Consider the following 23,903-nt stretch of genomic DNA (forward strand, 5'->3'; position numbering starts at 1 on the left):
GATGCTGCCGTCGTATAGCACACTGGACACACAATCCTGAGGTCGCCAGTTCATTCTCCCGGTGTGGCAGTTGAAACAAAGGGTGAGTTAAACACATTCCTGCGGAGGGAGCTGGTAGGAACGTTGGGTTGCTCGGTCAATGGCCAGGGTCAACGGCGGCGTGGTGTATTCCGCAAATATGCCCGACTGAGGGTGGGCACAAGCCGGCGTGAGTAGGTTAAACGTTGAGTTTTATAAGGGCACCACGGGGTGACCAGCCCCTCCCCACCCAGCCCCACCCTCCCCACCCAGCCCCTCCCTCCCCACCCAGCCCCTCCATCCACACCCAGCCCCTCCCTGCACGACGGACGGACACAATAATCCCCTGTGGGCTGGTGGAACCAGTGGGTTTCTACCAGTATTAAATTCCCTACCTCTGTCCACTGAAGATTATACAGAGGCACAGAAATAGGTACACTGCAGGTAAATTCTGTAGGTCCGGTGAGGTGGGTTAAAGTTTGGCTACTCCCATTTCTTGGAAGACCTCTCACCAGTGGGTTAGATGTCTTGGAATACTGTATATAGCTCTGAATTGGAGGCCCTTTCTCCAGCATTGGCATGAGAAAGCAATTGCATAGCAGGACCTCACCTTTACCACCTTTGACAAACTGTGCAGGTGGTATAAGCACAGCCCTTTATCATCCATGCCGCTAAAGTTTACCGTGAATGGGCTCTGCCAGCTGAAGTCGAAGGAAATTATGACATCCACATTCCGCTGGGGCCGCATCACGAGTGGGAAGGCAGAGTTCATTTTCAGTCCAGCATCCACAAGGAAGATATCATTCTCCAATGGAGTAAGTCGGTTGGGTTGGCTATCAAAGTTCGTCACTGCACACCACACAAGACCCAACCTCGTTATGTTTTATCTGGGTAAAATGTAAATGAACATTTACTTTTCAGCACGCGTTTAAATGCAATGAGTACGTGAATAAATTAAAAATCAGAGTTAACATCTAAACAGCAATTTAAGGGTAAAAAAAATCCGAAATTACAAATTAAAAAATCATGAAGTTCTACTCACCATCCTTGGTTAGAAATTGCGAGGACGTCAGGTAGCTGCGACTCAGGAAGCATCCAGAAAGGAAGTTAAAGTTCTGTCCTGCACGATGCTTGGTGAAGATGTTGCCGAGCGTGCTCGAGAACCAGCTCACGGGCGTCACCACTTTGGTCGCAAGGCGCCCAGGCGCCTTGTCTGCAGGATAAAATCAGAGGCTACATGAGTACGCATTTGTTTAACTCGTAAACATGAGATGGAGGAGAAATATAGTAATTGAGGGAGACAACTGGTACGTGTTGAAAGAAAGGAATTGCTGTATTCAGTTTATAAGATGCCCTTTCCCCCCCCCCCCCCCCCAGGTGTGTGTGACAAGACTTGTATCGCTTTTGTTGCATGGGGCACAAGATTGGGGTGCATCTTACTTTCTGAAGCATCTTTAATCCAGAGAATAGAGTATAACATTTTCACAACTAAGATGATGCCAATTAGAAATGTTGGGATTTAGATAATAACACAATTAAGCATGTTTTACTCATCTACAAATGATACGATTTGATGTCATGCCATTGGGATTAAATTCTCTCGGGGAAAAAAACCTGAGAATATCCTCTTGTAAAAAAAAAATTCTGCATAATCCGTTAATAACATTTTAATAATCCCAGTAGGAAATGTGCTGGAGTCAGGTTTCATATAAATATATTTGGAAAAGCGCAGGAGTCATTTGAAGCTTTATTGACAGTTAAATGCATTTGCAGTCAAAATGTGAGATTTTTGTTTGACATTTATTGTTTTAGTTGAAATATACATTAAACTAAAATGTGTTCACAAAGGATATTTTTCAAAATTCCGTACTATATAAAATTAAGTATAATAGTGCGGACATTAAGTAATATACTATTCCTCAAAGCAGAGGTGTGGACTCGAGTCATGTGACTTGGACTCGAGTCAGACTCGAGTCATGAATTTTATGACTTGCGACTCGACTTGGACTTGCATAACAATGACTTTGTCCCACCTATGAGATGTGGACTCGAGTCATGTGACTTGGACTCGAGTCAGACTCGAGTCATGAATTTGATGACTTGCGACTCGACTTGGACTTGCATAACAATGACTTTGTCCCACCTCTGCCTCAAAGTAACAAAATTGTTCTCATCATTAATAAAACATATTTTAGCAGAGCAAATTTTCAATGAGTCAAATTTAAACAAAATTTACAATGAATGTAAAAATTCTTCCCACTAAGTGTTTCGAAACGTTAAATGAATTGGCACCACAATCACATAGTACCAGCAGGTGTTTGGTTACACTTGTTCAAGAACATTCTAAGAAAACTTGATAAATCCTCTTGCAAATTATACCTATTCATGCATATAATTGGATTCACAGTGAAAATTTGGCTTGTCAGATAAAAAGAAAAGCTCTTACCATCCAGTGCACTGATCTTAGTTTTAAAAGATTTCAGCAATTTCAAGCCGTTTCCAGTTGCATCCAGGTAAATGCGGTCCAGACTCGCTGCAAATGCACTCCCCCACAACCCTGCAGAAGAGAAGAAGAATCATAGATTGGGGAGGGGGGCTGAAACAGTGGTACAGCGTGGTCCAGATGACTTGTGACCCCCAATTTATTGACCCCTAACATGTTTTTCCTATGCCTATTAATTGCTGTTTTAAATAAACCTTTAATAAGTTTTAGAAAATTAAACGGGGATCACAATATATCTGGAACACCTAATTAAACAGCATTTATTTTCCATTCCCAAAGGGCTTATTCTAGACCCAAACATCGCCAGAAATATGTAGGGCAACTGCGAATCCACAGTATACCAAGTAGGGTGCATTGGTTCACCCTCCCCTTGCGAATCAATGCATTTTCATGATGCAGGACCACGATTCGATAAAAAACGAATTGTAGTGCATGTATGTGGCCTCTAGTGGCTGGAGTCCTGTAAATCCATGACACATAAAACATGCACACATCTGAAAAAAACATGTATTTCTTCACGTGGGATTCGAACCAGATAGTGAGTTTAAGAATCATTTCATCTATGTGTAATGTAACTCTAAGAGACACCGTCTTGTTCAGTTATATGTATATGTATTATGAATAAAGTCCGCCGACTCACTGATAACTTAATGAGTAACCGCGAGTAACTACATACACTTGGGTAACTTAGGTGACTCTATTCTGAGACAACATAACTCTAGCCTTCCAAGACTACAAGGTGCCCACTGCAGGACGATGAAGACGATCCGCCCCCAGGTGACGAGGGCAACGACAGTTCCCCCACAACAACAGCCCAGAGCCCCAGTTCGTACCAGCTCTTATCCCCCTCACGACCCGGCAACGCCCCTATTTCCCGAACCCTCTCTCACCGCACCTGGCCCTGTCTGTCTCTGCCCTTATTACAATTTACAACCGTTAGGTCCCCGTGCTTGTCACATCAATCATTATTAGCAACCACTGAGGCCCCACATTACCCTAACGTGACCCTCCCTGTCTGTTCCGATTACATTAATTAGTAACCATGGCCACGGGGAGCCGTACTGTCCCTATATCACCCTGTACTGTCCTTACATATGTATCATTCCATGGAATACAAAGCGTGCTAAAGAGGAACCCAGCACTCATCTGGCTGTTTGTGACCCAGCTGTCTCGTAGCCTCTTCTCCCCTCTGCGGTGGTGTAGCCATTAGCGCTACGCTGCGCTATGAACCCGGCGACCCGGGTTCGATTCCCGCTCACGGCCAACACCAGTGATGATCATCTGAACCGGTCCTGGGCCTTCCCTAGGTCGACTCGGCCTCAAATGAGTACATGGTGCGGTGTGTAAACATCGCCACTGGGGAGACAAAGGCGGTCGGGCGTGGTGCTGGCCACCCACCCCCTCGTGTACTGTTCCTGTCTTCATAGGTGCTCGCTAACAGCACTTGCCCATACAGTATGTTAAGGCTATACGGGGGATCTTTATCTTTTATCTTTATTTTATTTCCCCTCTGCAGTTGCAAACAATCAACAGCCCCCTCTATCATCCAATGATCTCCGCATGGCTTACCTTGCAGGTAATGCAGTGGTAGTTCAGCATGGCGCCTCATCAAATTGCCCATGTAGAACTCACTCCCAAAGTCAGCCGTGCGCACAAAAGCACCATATTTTGGCATCCCCACCTCATGTGGCGTGAACTCTACCCACTCTGCAGAAGGAGCACACAGTACAAGATTGCACCACTTAAACACTAGACGCATTAACAAACAGCAGAACATGAACAATTTCCCCCTTTGTGACAAAATTACCAAAGTACGTTTTTATCCTACGGTGTTATATTTCATTGTTACATTGCAAATTTAAACTGATTTGTGAAGGAGACGACAGACACGCTTCGGAAACACAGCTTATTCATTTTTGCAAAATAAGCCAGCAAAACAGCATGTAATGTCTCAAGAAAGATGCATATTATTATGCACGCTTGTACTTTTACCTGCAAAATCTTCAGTGCTGACAGTGGACTTTACATTGATTGCAGAGTAGATTGGGTACGGCACCTGTCCAGTGCTAACCACTTTCTGCTGATCTGACAGCCTGACCAGTTTCTCCTAAAGGGCACAGCCCACACTTCTCGTTAGCATTTCTCATTCAACCTTTCTGCTTCCTTCTGCAGCACACATACAAAGTTATTAGAATTATTGTATTTATGATGACTATTGTTTGATCTTAATTTTGGAGCTTTCGTGACTGCAGGAATTATTCTTTGGTTCTTTCGGTTAAGTCACGTCTAAAGATAAAATAATAAATTAAATAATAGCATTGTTTGCCCAGGAAAGCCTCACTAAATCTCACTCTTTCAGGAGGGTCCTGCCAAGCTTTTGCAGTAGGGGTGATGTTGCTGTGTGTAATCCTAATTGACTACTTTGCAGGTAATTTTGAGCATCGCGGTGTTCAGCCAACACTAGTTGGATTGTACGATTTTTTTTATTAGCTATGAAACTGGAAAACCCATGCAGAACGGGAGGAGAAAAATAACTCCATACAGAAAGGTTCCCGACTTGGGAATCGAACCAGAGCGTTTGCTGTGAGGTACAAGTGTTACCTCTGCACCACCCTGCCACCCACAACCATCGTCATCGGCCATGATCAATCAAAGATAATAAAAAAAATCCTCCCCCCTAAGCAGTCCTCCATCTTCTTCTTGGTTCTTTCGGTAAAGTCACGTAGAAGGGAAATAATAAATAAAATAAAAATAAAACATAATAAAATTATTCTCACGACGTTTCGACCACAACGCAAGCAGCCGTCCTCAGGTGAAGAACAGGTCTGTCGGAAAGACAGCGTCTGAATGAAACAGCACCACGCTTGGAGCGTATATTTAAGCTGGGTTGGAAGAGGGGAGAGCGCCTTGACAAAATAATTTGCATATCAAGAGGAATTTAGCATATTTATGGGAAATGCAGGTATGTGATTAGTACTACTTGTGCAATGCGTAGGAGTAGTACTAATCGCACACCTGCATTTTCCATAAATATGCTAAATTCCTCTTGATATGCATTTTTTTTTGTCACTCAGACGCTGTCTCCCCGACAGACCTGGTCTTCACCTGAGGACGGCTGCTTGCGTTGTGGCCGAAACGTCGTGAGAATTATTTTATTATGTTTTATTTTTATTATTTTATTACTTCCCTTCTATGTGACTTTACCGAAAGAACCAAGAAGATGAATCCCTGCAGTCACAAAAGCTTTAAATCGAAAGTCCTCCATCTGTCACGGTCCTGCGAAGGAGCCAAATCGACCAAGCACCTCCAAAAGAGATGATTTCAGAGCTCCATCCTCAGTCACGACCACGAATAGGTCAGTGCAATTCTCCCAGGCACACCACGTACCTGTTTGCCAAAGATCCACTGCAGCACGAGGCCCCAGAGGTCCGTGAGAGAAACGAATTGGCTGTCTTCCTTCTTGTGAATCATAGCATTCCGAAATTTCAAGAGGGCCTCCGGTGAGAAGGCACCATACTTAGGAGCTATGGTGCATGCCTTCAATTCCTGAATCTCTTGCGCGATTACACTCGTCTCTCCCTTGCCCCAGAGCGGTTGCTGGTACAGATTGGATATGCACCTGTGAGCAAGAGTTTCCAAAAATTCAGGAAAATAACAAAATTAAAAGAGTTACAGCAGTTGGGCTACACTGCTGTTACGTTCAGCAAATGCTGCCCTTCCAGGAGCACATACATTAAACACAATTTAACTGCTACGATTTGTGACATAGCAATCAAATAAACTTTTTTGAGCGGTCTGATGTGTTTTTCGGTTGTACCGTGCGAGTTTTTCGGTACAATGTCCAACGTTTTTGCTCCATATTTTGGGAGCTTCAGGAACTAAATTAAGAATTTCTTCAGGAACTGAATTCTGAAGACGCTACCAGCATGTGGCACAACCCGAAAATACCTTGGAGAGCTACACAGCACAACAGTTATATTCTAGGCAATACATTGATATATATACAGGGTGCTTCAAAAACATTCTAACACTTCTGAGAATTTACAACAGTACCACAAGAAATGTGCCTCCGAGCTCTGGAGATCACCTGAAGAAGATTCCATGCATGTTGACAATGATGGTTTTGAAGCTATAAACATACATTTGTTATCATGTTACAGTGTATAATCATCCATTCTTTTTCCATTAAAAACAATAGTCCCAATATAAGTGTTAACATTTTTTTAAAGCACCCTGTATATAAAATTGACACTGGCAGAAAGAAGTAAGCAGTTACTTGCCAGGTGGATCCAGAGACACCGATCATGTAGGTGATGCAGTCGAGGAGACCTTGTTCCTCCAGGGCCAAGAGGCAGCCAAACAGGGAGATCGTGGCTCGCATGCCGCCCCCAGAACCCAACACTGCCACCACAGGCACCTAAAGGCCATTTACATGTTACTCAGAATTAGGTGTTATTAAATCCTTCATATTAAGTTCACTTGCTTGCTTGCTTGCGCGCTTATGACCGTGCAAATCTTTCGGTCGTTTTTTAACCCACTTCCCGTGATCCAATCGAGCTGACATTTTGCACACAGACTCGTTGTGCGTGACAATTTATTTTCGTTAAAAAAATTTTTTTCCATAACTTTACACTTTTTAGGAAAAAAATATATATATTTAATTACCAATTGCTTAATGGTGGCAGGCAATCATCTGACCCATATGTGGTAGCCATCTCAAGCCAGAGGATTTATAGTGAAAAACTTTGTTTTTACGGGTTAATTTTTTTTTTACTCGGCAGCAGAACATCATTTCTTGACTCTTCAAAGTCACACGTTTGTATGTCGTATATCTCGTTCTGTCATTCAAATCCATCGAGTTAATCTTGTCCCTTGCATGCATATTTATTAACAGAAAACTATTAGGCAATATTGAAGCTGGAAATTACTTTTGTCAGTGGGGCTGCCTCTTAGCATGGCCAAGGGCACGAACACACGTCAGAATGAGGGCTGTCGGGACACAACTCATTTCACACAGACGATCACAGAGCCGAGTTCCGTTATTTGCACGTACATATTACTTAACCCGGTGACCTGCAATTCTCAGCAAACAAGGTAGACATTTTATTGAACAAGTAGGTTTTATACTTTTATTTGTATTCCCACTTGCTGTACTGCCAGTTGGGAATTATGAAGTTAGCTGTGGTTGTTGCAGTCAAAGAGGGAATTGCACTGATGGCTCCAGATTTATTTTATCGAGTCATTTAACAGCACAGATGACAGTCCCTTACCATTAAATATTCTGACACACTGCGCGATCTTCCTATTAATTTGCAATCTAAAAGTCTATACATGTATACAAACCACTCTAACTTAACATACCATCATTGTATAAGTACATGTTAACATTTAACTCAATGTTTAAATGGATATCATTCTATTATGAAAGATGTTTAATTAAAATAACCAGACAGCATCATAGGTATATGGGGTATTGGATCATTTAAATCGTTTTTTTTAAGTGAAACTATAACACTATGAAGGAATGTAAGTTCTTCAGGAATAGCCTTAAGCACAAAGTTTGAAAATAAATAATGTGTACATTTAAAAACTCGTGCCATATTCTGTTTTGCATCAGATTATGGTGTCGCGAGGTCATTTATTTACAGTCTCCATGATCCTTACTTCCTTTTCGTGTGGTGTCGCCTTGAGATTAAGAAACTTTTGGAAAGCTACTGGCATCACTTTCATCCTTTTTTGCAGAAATTCTTTCTCGCCATCTGAGAGGTCAAACCCAAGGCGAAGAGCAGGTACACCTCTGAAAACGATAAGATCGATACGCTGCTGACACCACACGCGTTATGAAAACGCACCACACGGCGGCTGCGGTGATGGCCCAAATTACGGATCCAAATGGATTCTCGTCTGGAGTAATTCACAGTGGCTCTTTGCCCATTGGAAGGTGCTGAATAGAGCAGCATCGATGCTTGTGTTGTGGTCGTGACACTGTCAGCCAATGCAGAGACAGACCCTTCAATATTTAATTTTACCAAGAACAAAGACAAAGATCCCCCCCCCCCATAGCCTTAACAGAATGTTGGGGCAAGTGTTGTTAGCAAGCACCTATGAAGGCCGGCAACAACACACGAGGGGGTGGGTGGCCAACACCACGCCCGGCCACCTTCGTCTCCCCAGTGGTGATGTTTACACACACCACCAGGTACTCATTTGAGGCCGAGTTGACCTGGGGGAGGCCCAGGACCAGTTTAAATAATCGTCAATGTTGTTGGCCATGAGCGGGAATCAAACTCAGATCGTCGGATTTGTAGCGCAGCACGCTAACCGTTACACTACCGCTCCAGGAACGCACACAAACACGCACCGAGAAATACAAATCAGGTAATATTCATATTACCTGGATTTATATTTTAAGGTAAGGTCCACTTCCGTTTCCTGAAAATAAAAGAGAAAATCAAAAGCAGAATTGACTGCAGCAATAGTTTCTACTTGAGTCGTATTGTTTTTAAAACACTGCAATATTTACATTGCTTCAATATTGCAAACGATGAGGCATCTAAACAACACTTAAACCAGTATTGAGATGTAATAATTATCCAGGGATATTTATATTGATTGTGTAAACATTGTTTGGTTTTAGATTTGAAGCTTTCGTGACTGCAAGGATTCATATTCTTAGGTTTTTTCTGGTAAAGTCACGTATGTAAAAAAAATAATTTAAGTTAATAAAAGTAAAATAAAAATCACGACGTTTCGGAGGCAACACGAGCTTCCGTCTTCAGGTGGAACCGTCACAGCACGCTTGCTGTTTACTTGATACACTTGTTTACTTGATACAGCAATCGTCCACCTGAAGACGGAAGCTTGTGTTGCCTCCGAAACGTCGTGATTTTGATTTTACTTTTATTAATTTTAATTAAAATTTTTATTTTTTACCTACGTGACTTTACCGAAAAAACCTAAGAGTATTGTTGGTTTCTACTTGCTTCCAGTGACACTGATTTTTATTGAGTAACAAGCCCACCTTGTCTTTGCCAAGTGGCAATTGCACTTCCACGTTTTCAATCGGATTCTTGTAGGTGAGGGGCACCGATCCTGTGCCAAGCACACTCTTCTCTGGGAACTTTTCACTCTACAGGCCAAAAAATAAACAACATTTGCACATTTCGATTTAAAGCTTTCGTGACTGCAGGGATTCATCTTCTTGGTTCTTTCGGTAAAGTCACGTAGAAGGGAAGCAATAAAATAATAAAAATAAAACATAATAAAATAATTCTCACGACGTTTCGACCACAACGCAAGCAGCCTTCTTCAGGTGGAGAACAGGTCTGTCAAGTAGACAGACCCCCTGGCGAGGGGTTTAAAGTCATTATGCCCATGCAGGCCTCCTACGCATTTCACAAGTAGTACTAATCGCATATCCGCATTTCCCATAAATATGCTAAATTCCTCTTGATATGCAAATTATTTTGTCAAGACGCTCTTCGCCCCTCCATCCCAGCATAAATAGTTGCTCCAAGCCTGGAGCGTGCCATTCAGACTCTGTCTACTTGACAGACCTGTTCTCCACCTGAAGACGGCTGCTTGCGTTGTGGCCAAAACGTCGTGAGAATTATTTTGATCATGTTTTATTTTCATTATTTTATTGCTTCCCTTCTACGTGAACTTTACCGAAAGAACCAAGAAGAACATTAATTCTAGATTTGAAGCTTTCGTGACTGCAATGATTCATATTCTCAGGTTTTTTCGGTAAAGTCACGTAGGTAAAATAAGAAGAACATTTGCACATTTACAGACTATTGCCCAGTTTACTCACGAGAGGCAACGCCCTGCGCTTGTCTTGCTCACTCCCCACGGCAGGCGGCAGAGCGAGCTCTAGAGCGCCCCTCCAGAGGGTATTTTTGCCTACTCTTCCACTATGGTCAGACGTATGGAATTCGCTGAGCACACCCACAATCTATCCCACCACGCACAACCTGCTGATCGACTAACTGTGGTGCCCCCATTGATATCGCTAGGTGGATAGAGGCAGCAGAGTGTGGGGGGGGGGGGGTTTAAGAAGCTGGCAACGTTGTTTCCACTGCCACGCCGGGAAATCGTACTGGGTTGCAAGTCGAGAGCTCTAACCGTTATACAACAGCAGAATCCCCGGTTTACAACGACAAGACATTTATCTTTGGGTGTGTGCAAGGGATACGGCTTTATGGAATGCAAACGATTTTCAGCTGTCCGAATGAAACATCTGTTGATTGAAACCCACAGCACCCGAGTTACGCAGTGGCACCAAACTGCAGCCACGCTGCGGTGTTCAGAGGTTTGCACAATCTATCAGCAGATACAAATGTGAATAACACTGCTGAAAGAATACTAGATAATGAAATACCAAATTGGGTAAACACAAACCATGCAGAGGTTATAAAAAAAAAGCAAAAGGTACATGACTCCGTGAGGGAGGCCTCATACAGCAGGGGTGAAAATGTTTGAGCATTAACTAAACTACATCACAAATACAAAGTTTCCCCGTATAGCCTTAACAAACTTTTGGGGCAAGTGCTGTTTGCGAGCACCAATGAAGGCTGGAACGGCACGAGGGGGTGGGTGGCCAGCACCACACGCCTTTGTCTCCCTAGTGGCCATGTTTGTAACGCAATGCACCAGGTACTCATTTGAGGCCGAGTCGATCTAGGGGAGGCCCAGGACTGGTTCAGATATCCATCGCTGATGTTGGCCGTGAGCGGGAATCGAACTCGGGTCGCCAGGTTCGTAGCGCGGCGCAGCTAACCGCTGTGGCGTGGCGGTTAGCACACACCAAAACATCCGCACCGAGATAAACTACGCACCCTCATTTCGGACACTTGCCTTACGGCTGTGAACAGCTAAACAATTTGTCTATACTCTATAGCGACCTTATGGCAGCCTAATCAGCCGCTCAAGTCGGTGCAGGCACCGTGGGAGGGAGCGTGGGAGCAGGAAGTTCATTTCGGAAAGTAAAAGTGTAAAAAGCAATGCTCAATTTCAAGCTGCCTGCCAGTATGGTTTCATAGAAAAAGCAGCAGAAATTGTTTAAAACCATGCCAGAAACGCGAGCTTTCAATATGCACCATCGTGCATAAGCGGTGTCTGATTTAGACCATTTTAAAATCAACCATAGGGTTACATTTTACCCTTTTCATGTATTTCAATAATTGTATTACTCGTAAGCAAACGCCCAATTAACATTTGTTAATATCGCTTATAAAAGCAGTGACCCTCAATCCTCTATTTAAAAGATTTGCATGTTCTCATCTCTGAATTATATGTACATGTAGATGTGTTTTTTTTCTATATAAATGCTTGGCAAACAGGCTCGATACCACTTTAAATGAAAGGACTAACTAATCACAATGTTAAAATGAAAGTTGATATAACATCTTCTTGGTTCTTTCGGTAAAGTCACGTAGAAGGGAAGTAATAAAATAATAAAAATAAAACATAATAAAACAATTCTCACGACGTTTCGGCCACAACGCAAGCAGCCGTCCTCAGGCGAAGAATGAGAACATTATCAAGCTAGGAGCTTATGTAGGTGTAGCGAGGAGGAGCGCCTTAACAAAAGAATGTGCATATGAAGAGGAATTTAGCATACCAATGGGCAATGAGTAGGAGGTGGGCGGAGGGGTTTCAAAGTCCCATTATGCCCATGCATTATGCAGGATCAACAGCACCACGGGGGGGCGCAAGGAACAGCGTTAATAAAGGAAAGGAATGTTAATGATATGTAGCTGCATTTACCCAACAACCACGTAGAAAACCAAAGTAAAAACTACATAAAAAACTACTTTACTTTGGTTTTCTACGTGGTTGTTGGGTAAATGCAGCTACATATCATTAACATTCCTTTCCTTTATTAACGCTGTTCCTTGCGCCCCCCCGTGGTGCTGTTGATCCTGCATAATGCATGGGCATAATGGGACTTTGAAACCCCTCCGCCCACCTCCTACTCATTGCCCATTGGTATGCTAAATTCCTCTTCATATGCACATTCTTTTGTTAAGGCGCTCCTCCTCGCTACACCTACATAAGCTCCTAGCTTGATAATGTTCTCATTCTTCGCCTGAGGACGGCTGCTTGCGTTGTGGCCGAAACGTCGTGAGAATTGTTTTATTATGTTTTATTTTTATTATTTTATTACTTCCCTTCTACGTGACTTTACCGAAAGAACCAAGAAGATGAATCCCTGCAGTCACGAAAGCTTTAAATCGAAATTTGATATAACATACCAAGTACCACTGTATTGTAATAATACAAAAATATTAAAAACGATTACTAATCAAAAAAATGTTTTCACTATTATTCACAAGTTGCACATACAGTGAAAATGTATATTAAAACAGGATGTTGATAACAAATTGTAAACTCATCGGAATGTTTTACAAAACCACAGACACATTTTTTCCACTTTTTGTTTAAGTTTCCAGTATATAATATAAATAAACCACAAATTATTTCTCCCACTGGAGACCAAGCAGCTTGAAAAACAGATTTAGCAACGTGGAAATGTGGGTTATAGTCCCTGCTGAAATCAAATCCACTATTGTATCATTAAGAATCACCGACCCCATCTAAGGGAGAGGCCAATGAATTGTGTCTACTGTTGTGTCAGTGACAACAGCCCCTACAATACTTTCTCTACAACAAAGCTGCTGCGTGTGCCAGTGTTGCCACCAAGTAGATGACCTTTAATAGGAAACACAAGCTGCTTAAATCTCCACACACTAGACCCAGGGGGAGAGGTTTTGGATGGGGAAAGTTGGAGTAGAGTTTTGCCAAGGATGTTGTATGATGGATGAATATTACAGCATTGTTGTAGTATTATTTTACACAGTTGCCAAACACATGCGCAAAGGCCCAAAACTTTAGGTGGCCAGTAACATATAGCACTGTCATAAAGTTTCTTTAGGTTAGAGTTAAACACGTTTCTTGAATTGTGCTCAGTTATAAGGGCTTGGGTAAAGAGACGATGGGAAGAAAATCCAAAGTTTAGCAGCATTGGACTTTGGAAAAAATAACTTGGAAAGAGATGCGTTTCGAGCAGCAGTATTGCGGGTTGAACACGGTAAATAGATTGGACTGCACATTGCGAATGATGTGGTACAAACACACAAACCAATAGAAAAGGTAACGAATACCAGAATTTCTATTTAATAGTATAGATAAACGCATGTGTGAACATTTCGAAAGTCTGGATTTCATTAAATTGTCTGTATGGCAAAGACACAGATGTCAAGTAGTGTTAGCCTTTCGGTGACATTGAGAAAATACGTATTGGCAGTGTGTTACAAAAAGGGCCAGAAGCGAGTGAAAATGTAAGTTACAAACTATTTGTTTACATTTCGATTGAAAGCTTTCGTGACTGCAGGGATTCATCTTCTTGGTTCTTTCGGTAAAGTCACGTAGAAGGGAAATAATAAAATAATTAAAATTTAACATAATAAAATCATTCTCAAGACGCTGTCTTTCCGGCAGACCTGTTCTTCACCTGAGGACGGCTGCTTGCGTTGTGGCCGAAACGTGGTGAGAATTATTTTATTATGTTTTATTTTTATTTGTTTACAGTACATACAATCCGATCATAGATTGCCATTTAATTCTTCCACAAAGTAAAAGCTCGTGTGTCAGAGGCAGTTTGTGAGTATGCCCGCCAGTCACATTAAGCATTATCTCAGAGTCCAGCTGCAGCTGTGGGAATTGCGGTCTGGCCACTGCTTGCTTGGCTTTCGTGTTCGTGAGCTTAAATTCCACAGCAAAAAAAAATCTCTGCCCAAAAAAATGATTAATATTTATCAACCAAAAAATGGGTCTGCTTCCACAAATACATTGAACCACACGACTTAACAGCAAGAGCTCAACATGAGGCAATTTAACCTGGTCAAAGACTTGCATCTTGGATATGTGATTAAGTCTTATACGGGGCTCAAGAGATGTCCAGATGAGAGGTACCCACAAACATACTCTAATTTGTTTGGCTTCCAATGCCACAACATTGCTTGCACAAGTTGTAAATGGGTGACTGGGTGGCGATGTGGTAACAATTGTACCTCACAGCAAGGGCCTGGGTTAAATTCCTGGTTTGGGTGCCGTTCTGTGTGGAGTTTGTATGTTCTGACATTGTCCGGCACGAGTTTTCTCCAGGTTCTCTGGTTTCCCCCCCATAGCAAATAAAATATACAATTCAACTGAAATTGGCCAAAAATCACAATTCTAAAAAAAAATATTCTTTGATTCTTTCTACCGAAAGAATATACACTCACCAAGGTTAAGAACCAGGCTACAGTCTACATTATAGACTGCCAGTACACTCACCAAGATTAAGAACCAGGCTACAGTCTACATTATAGACTACCAGTACGCTCACCGAGGTTAAGAACCAGGCTACAGTCTACATTATAGACTGCCAGTACACTCACTCCGATTAAGAACCAGGCTACAGTCTACATTAGTGTTTTATTATTTTAATGTTTAATTATTTTTATTCACTTTATTTTTGCTATTATTTTTTCTATCTACGTGACTTTACTGAAAGAACCAAAGAATATGAATTCCTGCAGTCACGAAAGTTTTAAGTCAAAGTCTAAAAAAATACCTGAACATTACATAGAGCAACATCACCTCCTACCACAACAACTTGGCAGGACCCTCCTGAAAAAAGTCCTGAGCCTCAGTGAAGTTTCCCTGTGTAACAGGCATCGTAAAAATGTCCTGTGTGTCACAAACATTCGCATCATCTGAAGATTTAAAACCCCTTCACTTTTCAGCATTTCATAGAATTATTCAAGCTGGTTTGTAAATAAACTTTGCACGGATTTCTATCAAAAGATAAGTTTGTCAATATATTTTGTAACATGTGTACAGTACAAATATTTCTTTTTACGAATAATAAAAATGATACTGGATACTACAGCACACCACAATTACGTTTTGCCAGAAGCTTTTAAGATGAATATTGTAAAGAACGGGATATGCTAAAGCAAGTCCTATAATATAATAAAATATATGCAAATCGCACATTTATTCTTGGCCAAATTGGCAGTGCTGTGCATTATAACCCTTAAACTGCCACTCAAAGGCATTGAATCACCAGCTTCTTTTGCCAAGTATGCACTTAGGCCTCTTCACCCATCCCACACCTTCGATTCGTACGGTTGGATACGTCCGGTGCAAAAGAAGTTCAACATAATTTTGATGTAAAGCTTTCGTGACTGCAGGGATTCATCTTCTTGGTTCTTTCGGTAAAGTCACGTAGAAGGGAAATAATAAAATAATATAAAATAAAACATAATAAAATTCTCACGACGTTTCGGCCACAACACAAGCAGCCGTCCTCAGGTGAAGAAACAGAGCTGTCATTGGAGCGCTGTCTTTCTGACAGCTCTGTTTCTTCACCTGAGGACGGCTGCTTGTGTTGTGGCCGAAACGTCGTGAGAATTAGATTTTTATTATTTTATTATTTCCCTTCTACGTGACTTTACCAAAAGATCCAAGAAGAAGTTAAACATACATACATACATCCCATTTCGTGTTACTGCAACGCGTTTTATAGACATCTGTTATAAACATGCGACTTTTACGTGTCTTGCAGGCTTGACTTTTGAGTCCCTGATGCACAAGAAGGCCGCTACTTCAAGCCCATGTCAGGAAAGAGGATTAGCATGAGCATCCTGGCACAGGTCTTAAAAAATATCAGCCCATTCGTTGCAGCAGATGTTTCCTGCACTTCTTTTGAATTGTGCAAACTAAAATTGATGTTTCATGCTAAACCCCAACATTTGCATAATAATAATATATTTATAATTGAAAAGCATCTCAAAGCCCCTTTGTAGAATGGCAAATATAATTGAACATGTATTATTCTATGCTTTGAGTAGTTTATATATCGGTTTTATTCAAGTCACAAATAAACCATATGGTCACCTTTAACGGAACAAAGCATTTGGCTGGATTTTTGCCTGCGGTCATCGGCCATATCCTGCTGGTAAATGATAGCGGCTGTTTACAACAGCAGAGCAGCAAAGCGATACAGAGAGAATGCAATAAAATGCAAAGTAAAATATGTGAACAGCAGTAATGAAAACAAGATTAATGGGGATATGTCGAGGCACGCTGCGGCATTAAGAGGAGTCAAGCTGATAGCGCATGCCGTGACAAACTGACCTTGCACGAAGAAATGTAATTGAGAGACAGGAAAAACAATCACAACGGTGGTTACATCGTAAGCGTTATGGACAACCCCAGGAAGCATGAAAATGACCTCCAATACACTGCACAACACCCATAAAGGACGTGGCAACAGGCGCACACGTGTAAACATTCACGCAATTATATTTTGGTGTAAACGGTCAGTATCATCAGCTCCCGATGAATTCGGCTTGGCATTGCTGCTGCATTGGCATTGCTGCTGCATTGGCATTGCTGCTGTATTGGCATTGCTGCTGCATTGGCATTGCTGCTGTATTGGCATTGCTGCTGCATTGGCATTGCTGCTGCATTGCCATTGCTGCTGCATTGGCATTGCTGCTGCATTGGCATTGCTGCTGCATTGGCATTGCTGCTGCATTGGCATTGCTGCTGCATTGGCATTGCTGCTGCATTGGCATTGCTGCTGCATTGGCATTGCTGCTGCATTGGCATTGCTGCTGCATTGCCATTGCTGCTGCATTGCCATTGCTGCTGCATTGCCATTGCTGCTGCATTGCCATTGCTGCTGCATTGGCATTGCTGCTGCATTGCCATTGCTGCTGCATTGGCATTGCTGCTGCATTGGCATTGCTGCTGCATTGGCATTGCTGCTGTATTGGCATTGCTGCTGCATTGGCATTGCTGCTGCATTGCCATTGCTGCTGCATTGCCATTGCTGCTGCATTGGCATTGCTGCTGCATTGCCATTGCTGCTGCATTGGCATTGCTGCTGCATTGGCATTGCTGCTGCATTGGCATTGCTGCACCGCCCATGCTGCTGGTGCTGCTGATACACTTGGGCTACGCCCATCCTCAAACCTTTATAACCAGTTTGCCTTTAGAGGCTAACTCCTTTGCCTGATGACGACCGCTTGTGTCGCAATCTAAACGTCGTGATATTTGTATTCACTTTATTTTTATTTCTTCTTCTATCTATCTATCTACGTGACTTTACCAAAAGAATCTACAGGGAATTTAGGGAAGACATTTAAGACGGAAAAAAGCTACGCACGAGGATGTCATCTAATTACAAGCAGTTCTCATCTGGCCAGTGGGGCAGTGTAGGCCAAATACCCTGTCCAGAGGGGGCTCTGTCGAGCTTCTTCGAGTGGAGCCTCTTCCGCCAGCTGTGGCTTGAGAAAGACATTTCAGGACTGCACTCTTACCTCGTCAGGAGGCCCCCCCTTAGTAAACAGTACACGATGCCAGTGATATTCTTAGGGTTTTTGGGTAAAGTCACGTAGGTAAAAAATGTCAATTAAAATTAATAAAATAAAAATAAAAAAATCACGACGTTTCGGAGGCAACACAAGCTTCCGTCTTCAGGTGGAACCGTCACAGCACGATAGCTGTATCAAGTAGGAGTAAGTGGATGCCAGTAATATCAATTGAAGAGGATATTATTCCGCATTTGGTCAGCCGTGACTCAACTTGCACAAATTGACGCAAAAAAAGAGAAATGCGTCAATGCATCTGTTCAAATGTCTGTGGACATTTTAGCTGCTGTCGTCATGCAATAGCAACCAATGGCAACTGTGACCGAGCAATTTACATAAGCCTCCTCTAGAGCATTCACATCCTGCAATCGAGGATCGCTCGTAAACTGACGCAGCTGCAGAGAAGGGGTGCAGCTGCGATTAAGGAGTTATTTGAGTGTTGTGCTCAAAGCTCAGCACGACTCTCGGTTTGCGCAGAGTTAACTCACGATGGTGTGGTCCTTGTAGAGGCCCACGTTCAGCTTGGCCGACTGGAAACCAGAATCGACGTGGAAGGTCAGGTTCTCATCCAGAGCAGTGGCCAGCGGTGACCAGCACGGGGTGAGCCTCTCGCGCTCGTATGACGGCGGAACCGACACGGACAAATACTGCATCTCTTCTTCACACTCTGTGGGGACACAACAGGCCACATCGACATGTGGGAATGCACCCTATTGAATCTTAACACTGCCGACTACCCTAATGACAAATTATGTCAGTCAAATGGCACCAGGAGTTCATTCAAGGCAGAGCGAAACCTGCCGATGTTCAGCTCATGTTGAGATACTCACATTGTTGGCTGCGTTCGTGCATGCCCATAATAATCTTGCAAGAAAAACGAATACATGCACTTTACGCTACACCAAAACAAAGACCCACCATCTCACCTTTAACAGACGGTTGGGGCAAGTGCTGTTGAGCGAATACCTATGAAGGATGGCACAGCACACGAGGGGGTGGTTTGGCGAGAACCTACTCCAGTGCTGATATGTACACATCACACCCACGCCAGGAGTCGTTCATATATCAGTTGCCACTGATGGGACCCATGGCCCGGAATCCAACCCTGGAGGTCGCTGCGTTTGCAGTGCAGTGCACTAACCACTATGCCACCACTCCCCACCTACTACACCCCCCATCCCCAGCACATGACAACAATCACCTACCCTGCTTGCCTTTCTCCGCCACGTGTTGCAGAGCGACAATGAGCTCCATGCAGGGCCGAATCTGATGAAGGGGGGAGAGAACACAATCTATTTTCATTTCTCGCGTGCCGCGTGTTTGTTACAAATAAAGGGGGTGCGCGCGCGCGGGGAATGCGCACCGTTTCGAGCCGCATTGAACGAGGCGCCGACACCACGAGCGGAGCAGGCAGTGTGATTGTAAACAACACGGACATAGACACAAATGGCAAGTGCTCGATTCACACCGTGCAGGTGGAACCGCATGGTGGGGGACGTCGTCAAATCCCAGAGCGCGCGCCAAGGGGCCTTCAAAATTGCGTATCGCGGCGATTCATAACACAGGCCGTCGGGGCTTCGAAACTTAAATTGGTCGACATTGATAAAATTTCGTCCATTTGTGTCAGATGTATTTTTTCACGTTTTATTTATTTCTTGAATTATTCGCGATGAAACTTTCCTGCACGCCAAGCCATGGTTAAACTCATACGTGTCACAAGGGGACGGCAGGGGTCCAGAAAACCTAAAATGCCTGCAGCCGTGCATGGGGAAAGCTTGAAAAAACACGAGACCCAACCTGAAACACCACAGTTGGGAGTGAGAAAGATGCTTTATGATAGTGTCGCTTTATTTTTAGGAGGTGCGCAAATGGATGTGGAACGTTAATCAGATCGTGATTAAAAAAAAGAATACATAACACTTGCATGATGCTTTAATGCTACGTACACAAATGAACATGCGTCCGTGTATTATTGCTGGTGACGTATGCCTGAAAAAAATTAATATAGGTTGAACGACACAAATCTGTTTTCTTACCGAAAGGATTCCATTGGTATAAACAGGGCACTCTGGAGAATCACTGGGAAGAGACAAAAATTAGGCATATTTATGGTGGCATTAGTTTCGATTTAAAGCTTTCGTGACTGCAGGGATTCATCTTCTTGGTTCTTTCGGTAAAGTCACGTAGAAGAGAAATAATAGAATAATAAAAATAAAACATAATAATTAATTATCACGACGTTTCGGCCACAACGCAAGCAGCCGTCTTCAGGTGAAGAACAGGTCTGTCGGAAAGACAGCGTTCAGACGCCGAAACGTCGTGAGAATTATTAGGTTTTATTTGTATTATTTTATTATTTCCCTTCTACGTGACTTTACCAAAAGAACCAAGAAGGTGGCATCAGTTGTTTGGATAAAACACAAATACATCCAATTTATTTATGAATGTTATATATTTCATCAATGCAAATATATACTAAAGTATGAAGTGAAATATTGCATTGAAAATACAAAATCAACATTCATAGTTTATGTTGAGGAATTTCTGCGCTGGGGTGCACTTACTAACAACAGTTAAGTAGTCAAATAACCCTCCCTGCCTGCCTGTGTGGCGTTTCGAGAGCCCTCACTCTGCAGTGGGTTGACAAATGGGCTTATGCATGCATGTTTAGAGGCAATAATGGTTGTGAGTGGCATAAAAGGCTGTTGATATCAAAGCACAATTTGCAAGTGATCTACTGCGACGACCGCGTGTGCCCTATTAAAACGCTGGCCCATACAAACAACACCGATTTTCGTGGACAGGCGGCAAACGGACGTCGATGTGAAAATTCTCTATTCGGCTGCAATCGCTGAAATTAGCTATCATGTGACGAATTTCACACTAAGACTAATACATTTCACTCCCATGCACAGTAGGTTTCAAACTAAAACAGCGTCAAGTTCAAGAACATTTTCAGGCAACCTCTTCTGTAAGGCTATAGTGGAGCAGCACAATCCAGAAATTGATGTTCTCTTCTTTGCTTGCATGTGGCAATATGTCCAGGAGCTTTATAACAATGTCGAGGTCTGCTAGCCACGAGAAGGGCTTCAGCAGAGAGTTCACGTAGTTTTACTCTTCCTCCTTCTCCGCAGAAGAAGGAGGGCAGACTACAGTGCTTTAACCATTGACCGTCAACAACTAAAAACAAGATTCCTACGTTCAAGGTTGTACAAAGTAATTTCCCAAATGCCAATTGCAATAGCTTAACACGCAGGCTTTTGCAGCCAATGTTACGATTCGTTCTTTGATTTTTGGGTTAGGCCCACGTAACGGCATGACCAAATTTGTGTCATTAAGACCCTCCACTGTCCCACACAACCACACGCATTTAATTGTCACGTGGTGTAACGAGCATTTATATAGTCCCAGTCATTTTTGTTTCCGCTCACTGGTAAGTTGAAGAGAAATTCTCACAACCAAAAATTAGCTATTCTGTCAGCAGTGGCCTTGAAACTACATATCAAACTGTAATTATAATTCTTCTTGAATATTTAATGAGACCTCCTGGATATTTTCCTTTATGTTTAAAAGGAATTACAAATGAAACATCGTGTATATATTCGCTACATTTGGTTGTGAAAATTGACAATTTGTGTGGCCGAGTCGGGTCTTAACGACACAAACATGGTCAAATAGTGTGGCCTAAACCAAGAATCTATTATGAATGCTAATTGCTTTGTTTGCAAATTGATAACTGCCTCAAAGAAAGCGGAGGAAATGCTTATCGCATTTGGACAACAACCATTGACCGCTGAGTCATACGCCACATTTCATTATTGATGTCCGTACACACGTGCACACTTAAGGAAACTCTAATGCACTGATTTTATCAAATGTGAAAAAATGTTAGTCCTACTGTGAGCATCGCTAAGTGATTTAGACTCCATATTTAAAAATAAAACCTTTACACCCTCTTTGATAAAAAAAAAAACAATTCTACTGTAAGCACGTAATATTCGACAGATCGCAGCACGTGCGTTAGCCTGCCCAGTCCACACCGATCAAAATCACTTTGCAAAGAAAATAGAATTTCAATTTAACAGAATGCAATATACTTGATAATCTCGGCTAAGATATTCCTACGGGACTTATGGAATATACTGTGGCTTAACCCTGCTTGACTTCTTCAGTCTATCTTCCCTCCGCCACAAAATCTATCACCCAACCATTGTTGGGTTCTACATACTGTTAGTGGTTGATTAAATGAGGGTAGACAATCAGCTACAGAACAGTAAAGTCAATTTGAAATTGGGTATAGTTTAGGTAATCACAAGGCATATAAAGGAGAGTGGCAGCATTACAACCAGAGAGGAGGATACATAGCAAAAGAGACACTGACAATTATTTTACAGTGGGATACTAAGCGCGTGAGTGCAGATGTGGCGTAGTGGCAAGCGCACTGCGCTACGAACCCAGATGACCCGAGTTTTAGTCCGAGTCATCGCTAACATCAGTGGTGAGTCATACCCGATCCGGCGCTGCTAACTCCCCAATCTGCACAAACCAATACGGCAAAAAAGGGGCAATGTTCCAAACGTTCCACACTAAGCCATCTCGAATTTTCTTTTTTAAAAACCCAGAGATACTCATATGAGATTTGAACACAATTAAAATTTCAGGTCCCTGTAAATTGTTGGATGGGACATATGACTTCAAACTATTTGAGCCATGACCTCCAAATTACAACCCTCGACTAACAGAGGGGGCATTTAAATCACCATTTACGTCCTTGATAATTAAGCTAAACCCTTGACGCTTTTCAAAATAAGTGTGTCCCATTTCACAAATGTGGTTAGGCCAGCTGGCTGAGTGATAAAGTGAGCGGCTTGCAATCGGGAGGTTGCTGCAAGTTCAAATCCTGGTTTTGATGTTGACTGTACCCACCATCCCTCCTAGGTTGATAAAATTGTTACCACTTTGTGGGGAAGTCAAAAGTGTTTGTGCTATGGATAGACTTTCCCCCACCATGGGAATGTGGTATTTCCACCACTGGCTTAGATCTGTATTATGGTCTGATGAAAGAAGCACCGCCCGAATGCTCAATTGAGCAGGAAATCACTTTGAATTTGATTATTAGTATCTGTTTAGAGTGAAATGGTGAAATAAAAAAAATGGCAAAAATGAGTAACATTTATGTCCTTCGATTTCTGCATGCATATAAATTCCCAATGTACGATACCCGTGATAAAAAGTCTTAACGTTCCTGCATGAATTGTCGTTACTTTTCAATGGGTTTTTGAAGTTATGGTCTCCTACACCTCATATCCCCCCCCCCGCAAAAAAAATACATAAAAAATGGTTACAGAGAGAAAACTGCAAAAATGCTCATACATTTTATGACCTGACTTGGTGATGCAGGGAGTGAGCAATGACAAACTTCTCACAGCAGTAGTCCCTCAATAAAACGGCACATTCACATTGGACTATCGATACACAGGTATGGATCAAAGTTACATTTTACATTTGTAAATGTGGCTGTATCTAGCACTAATATTCTGCTTCAGGATATTTTTTAAGGAATGCATGCCAGCCTCACCTCTCTTCCAACTTAAGCTCCACCTCAAGCAACGTTTCGGCCTACAAATAAGAGAACAGTCATTGCGTTTTGCAACAGACAGGCACAACACAGCCATCTGAATAAATTGCTCAATTATCTTCCATGCTCCATTGGATAGATTATCGAAAGTGGTCAACAGCAGATGTTCTTTGGACAAGAGCCCTTGAGGTCCTCCAATGAGGTCCAACTATCTGAAGATTTATGGACAGATGACATCATGTATTTGGTTAAAGAAGTTAAAAAAGTAAAATACTACTGCATCATTCGTAACGGATTTTTTTGGGGGGGTGAGGCCACAATGGTTTGACCAAATAAGTGTCTTCAGAAAGCCTCAACACTCAACACAGCCAAACAA

General features: G+C 42.5%; 1 protein-coding gene across 1 annotated transcript in view; it reads right to left on the bottom strand.

The window, feature by feature from the left end:
- PLA2G4F (phospholipase A2 group IVF) overlaps nt 1–23,903 on the bottom strand; it is a 50,587-nt gene that overhangs the window by 2,529 nt on the left and 24,155 nt on the right. The window contains exons 6-19 of the mRNA XM_078855455.1: nt 23,528–23,568; nt 19,986–20,028; nt 19,155–19,215; nt 18,438–18,616; nt 9,543–9,650; nt 8,916–8,953; nt 8,186–8,318; nt 6,802–6,938; nt 5,909–6,140; nt 4,514–4,628; nt 4,091–4,228; nt 2,465–2,575; nt 1,061–1,231; nt 701–867 (exon numbers count right to left, since the gene is read on the bottom strand). Of these exons, the coding sequence (XP_078711581.1) occupies nt 701–867; nt 1,061–1,231; nt 2,465–2,575; nt 4,091–4,228; nt 4,514–4,628; nt 5,909–6,140; nt 6,802–6,938; nt 8,186–8,318; nt 8,916–8,953; nt 9,543–9,650; nt 18,438–18,616; nt 19,155–19,215; nt 19,986–20,028; nt 23,528–23,568 (1,674 nt within the window). The remainder of the gene's footprint in view (nt 1–700; nt 868–1,060; nt 1,232–2,464; nt 2,576–4,090; nt 4,229–4,513; nt 4,629–5,908; nt 6,141–6,801; nt 6,939–8,185; nt 8,319–8,915; nt 8,954–9,542; nt 9,651–18,437; nt 18,617–19,154; nt 19,216–19,985; nt 20,029–23,527; nt 23,569–23,903) is intronic.

This window comes from Lampetra fluviatilis, chromosome 4 (assembly GCF_964198595.1).
Source record: "Lampetra fluviatilis chromosome 4, kcLamFluv1.1, whole genome shotgun sequence".
NCBI classification, from domain to species: Eukaryota; Metazoa; Chordata; class Hyperoartia; order Petromyzontiformes; family Petromyzontidae; genus Lampetra; species Lampetra fluviatilis.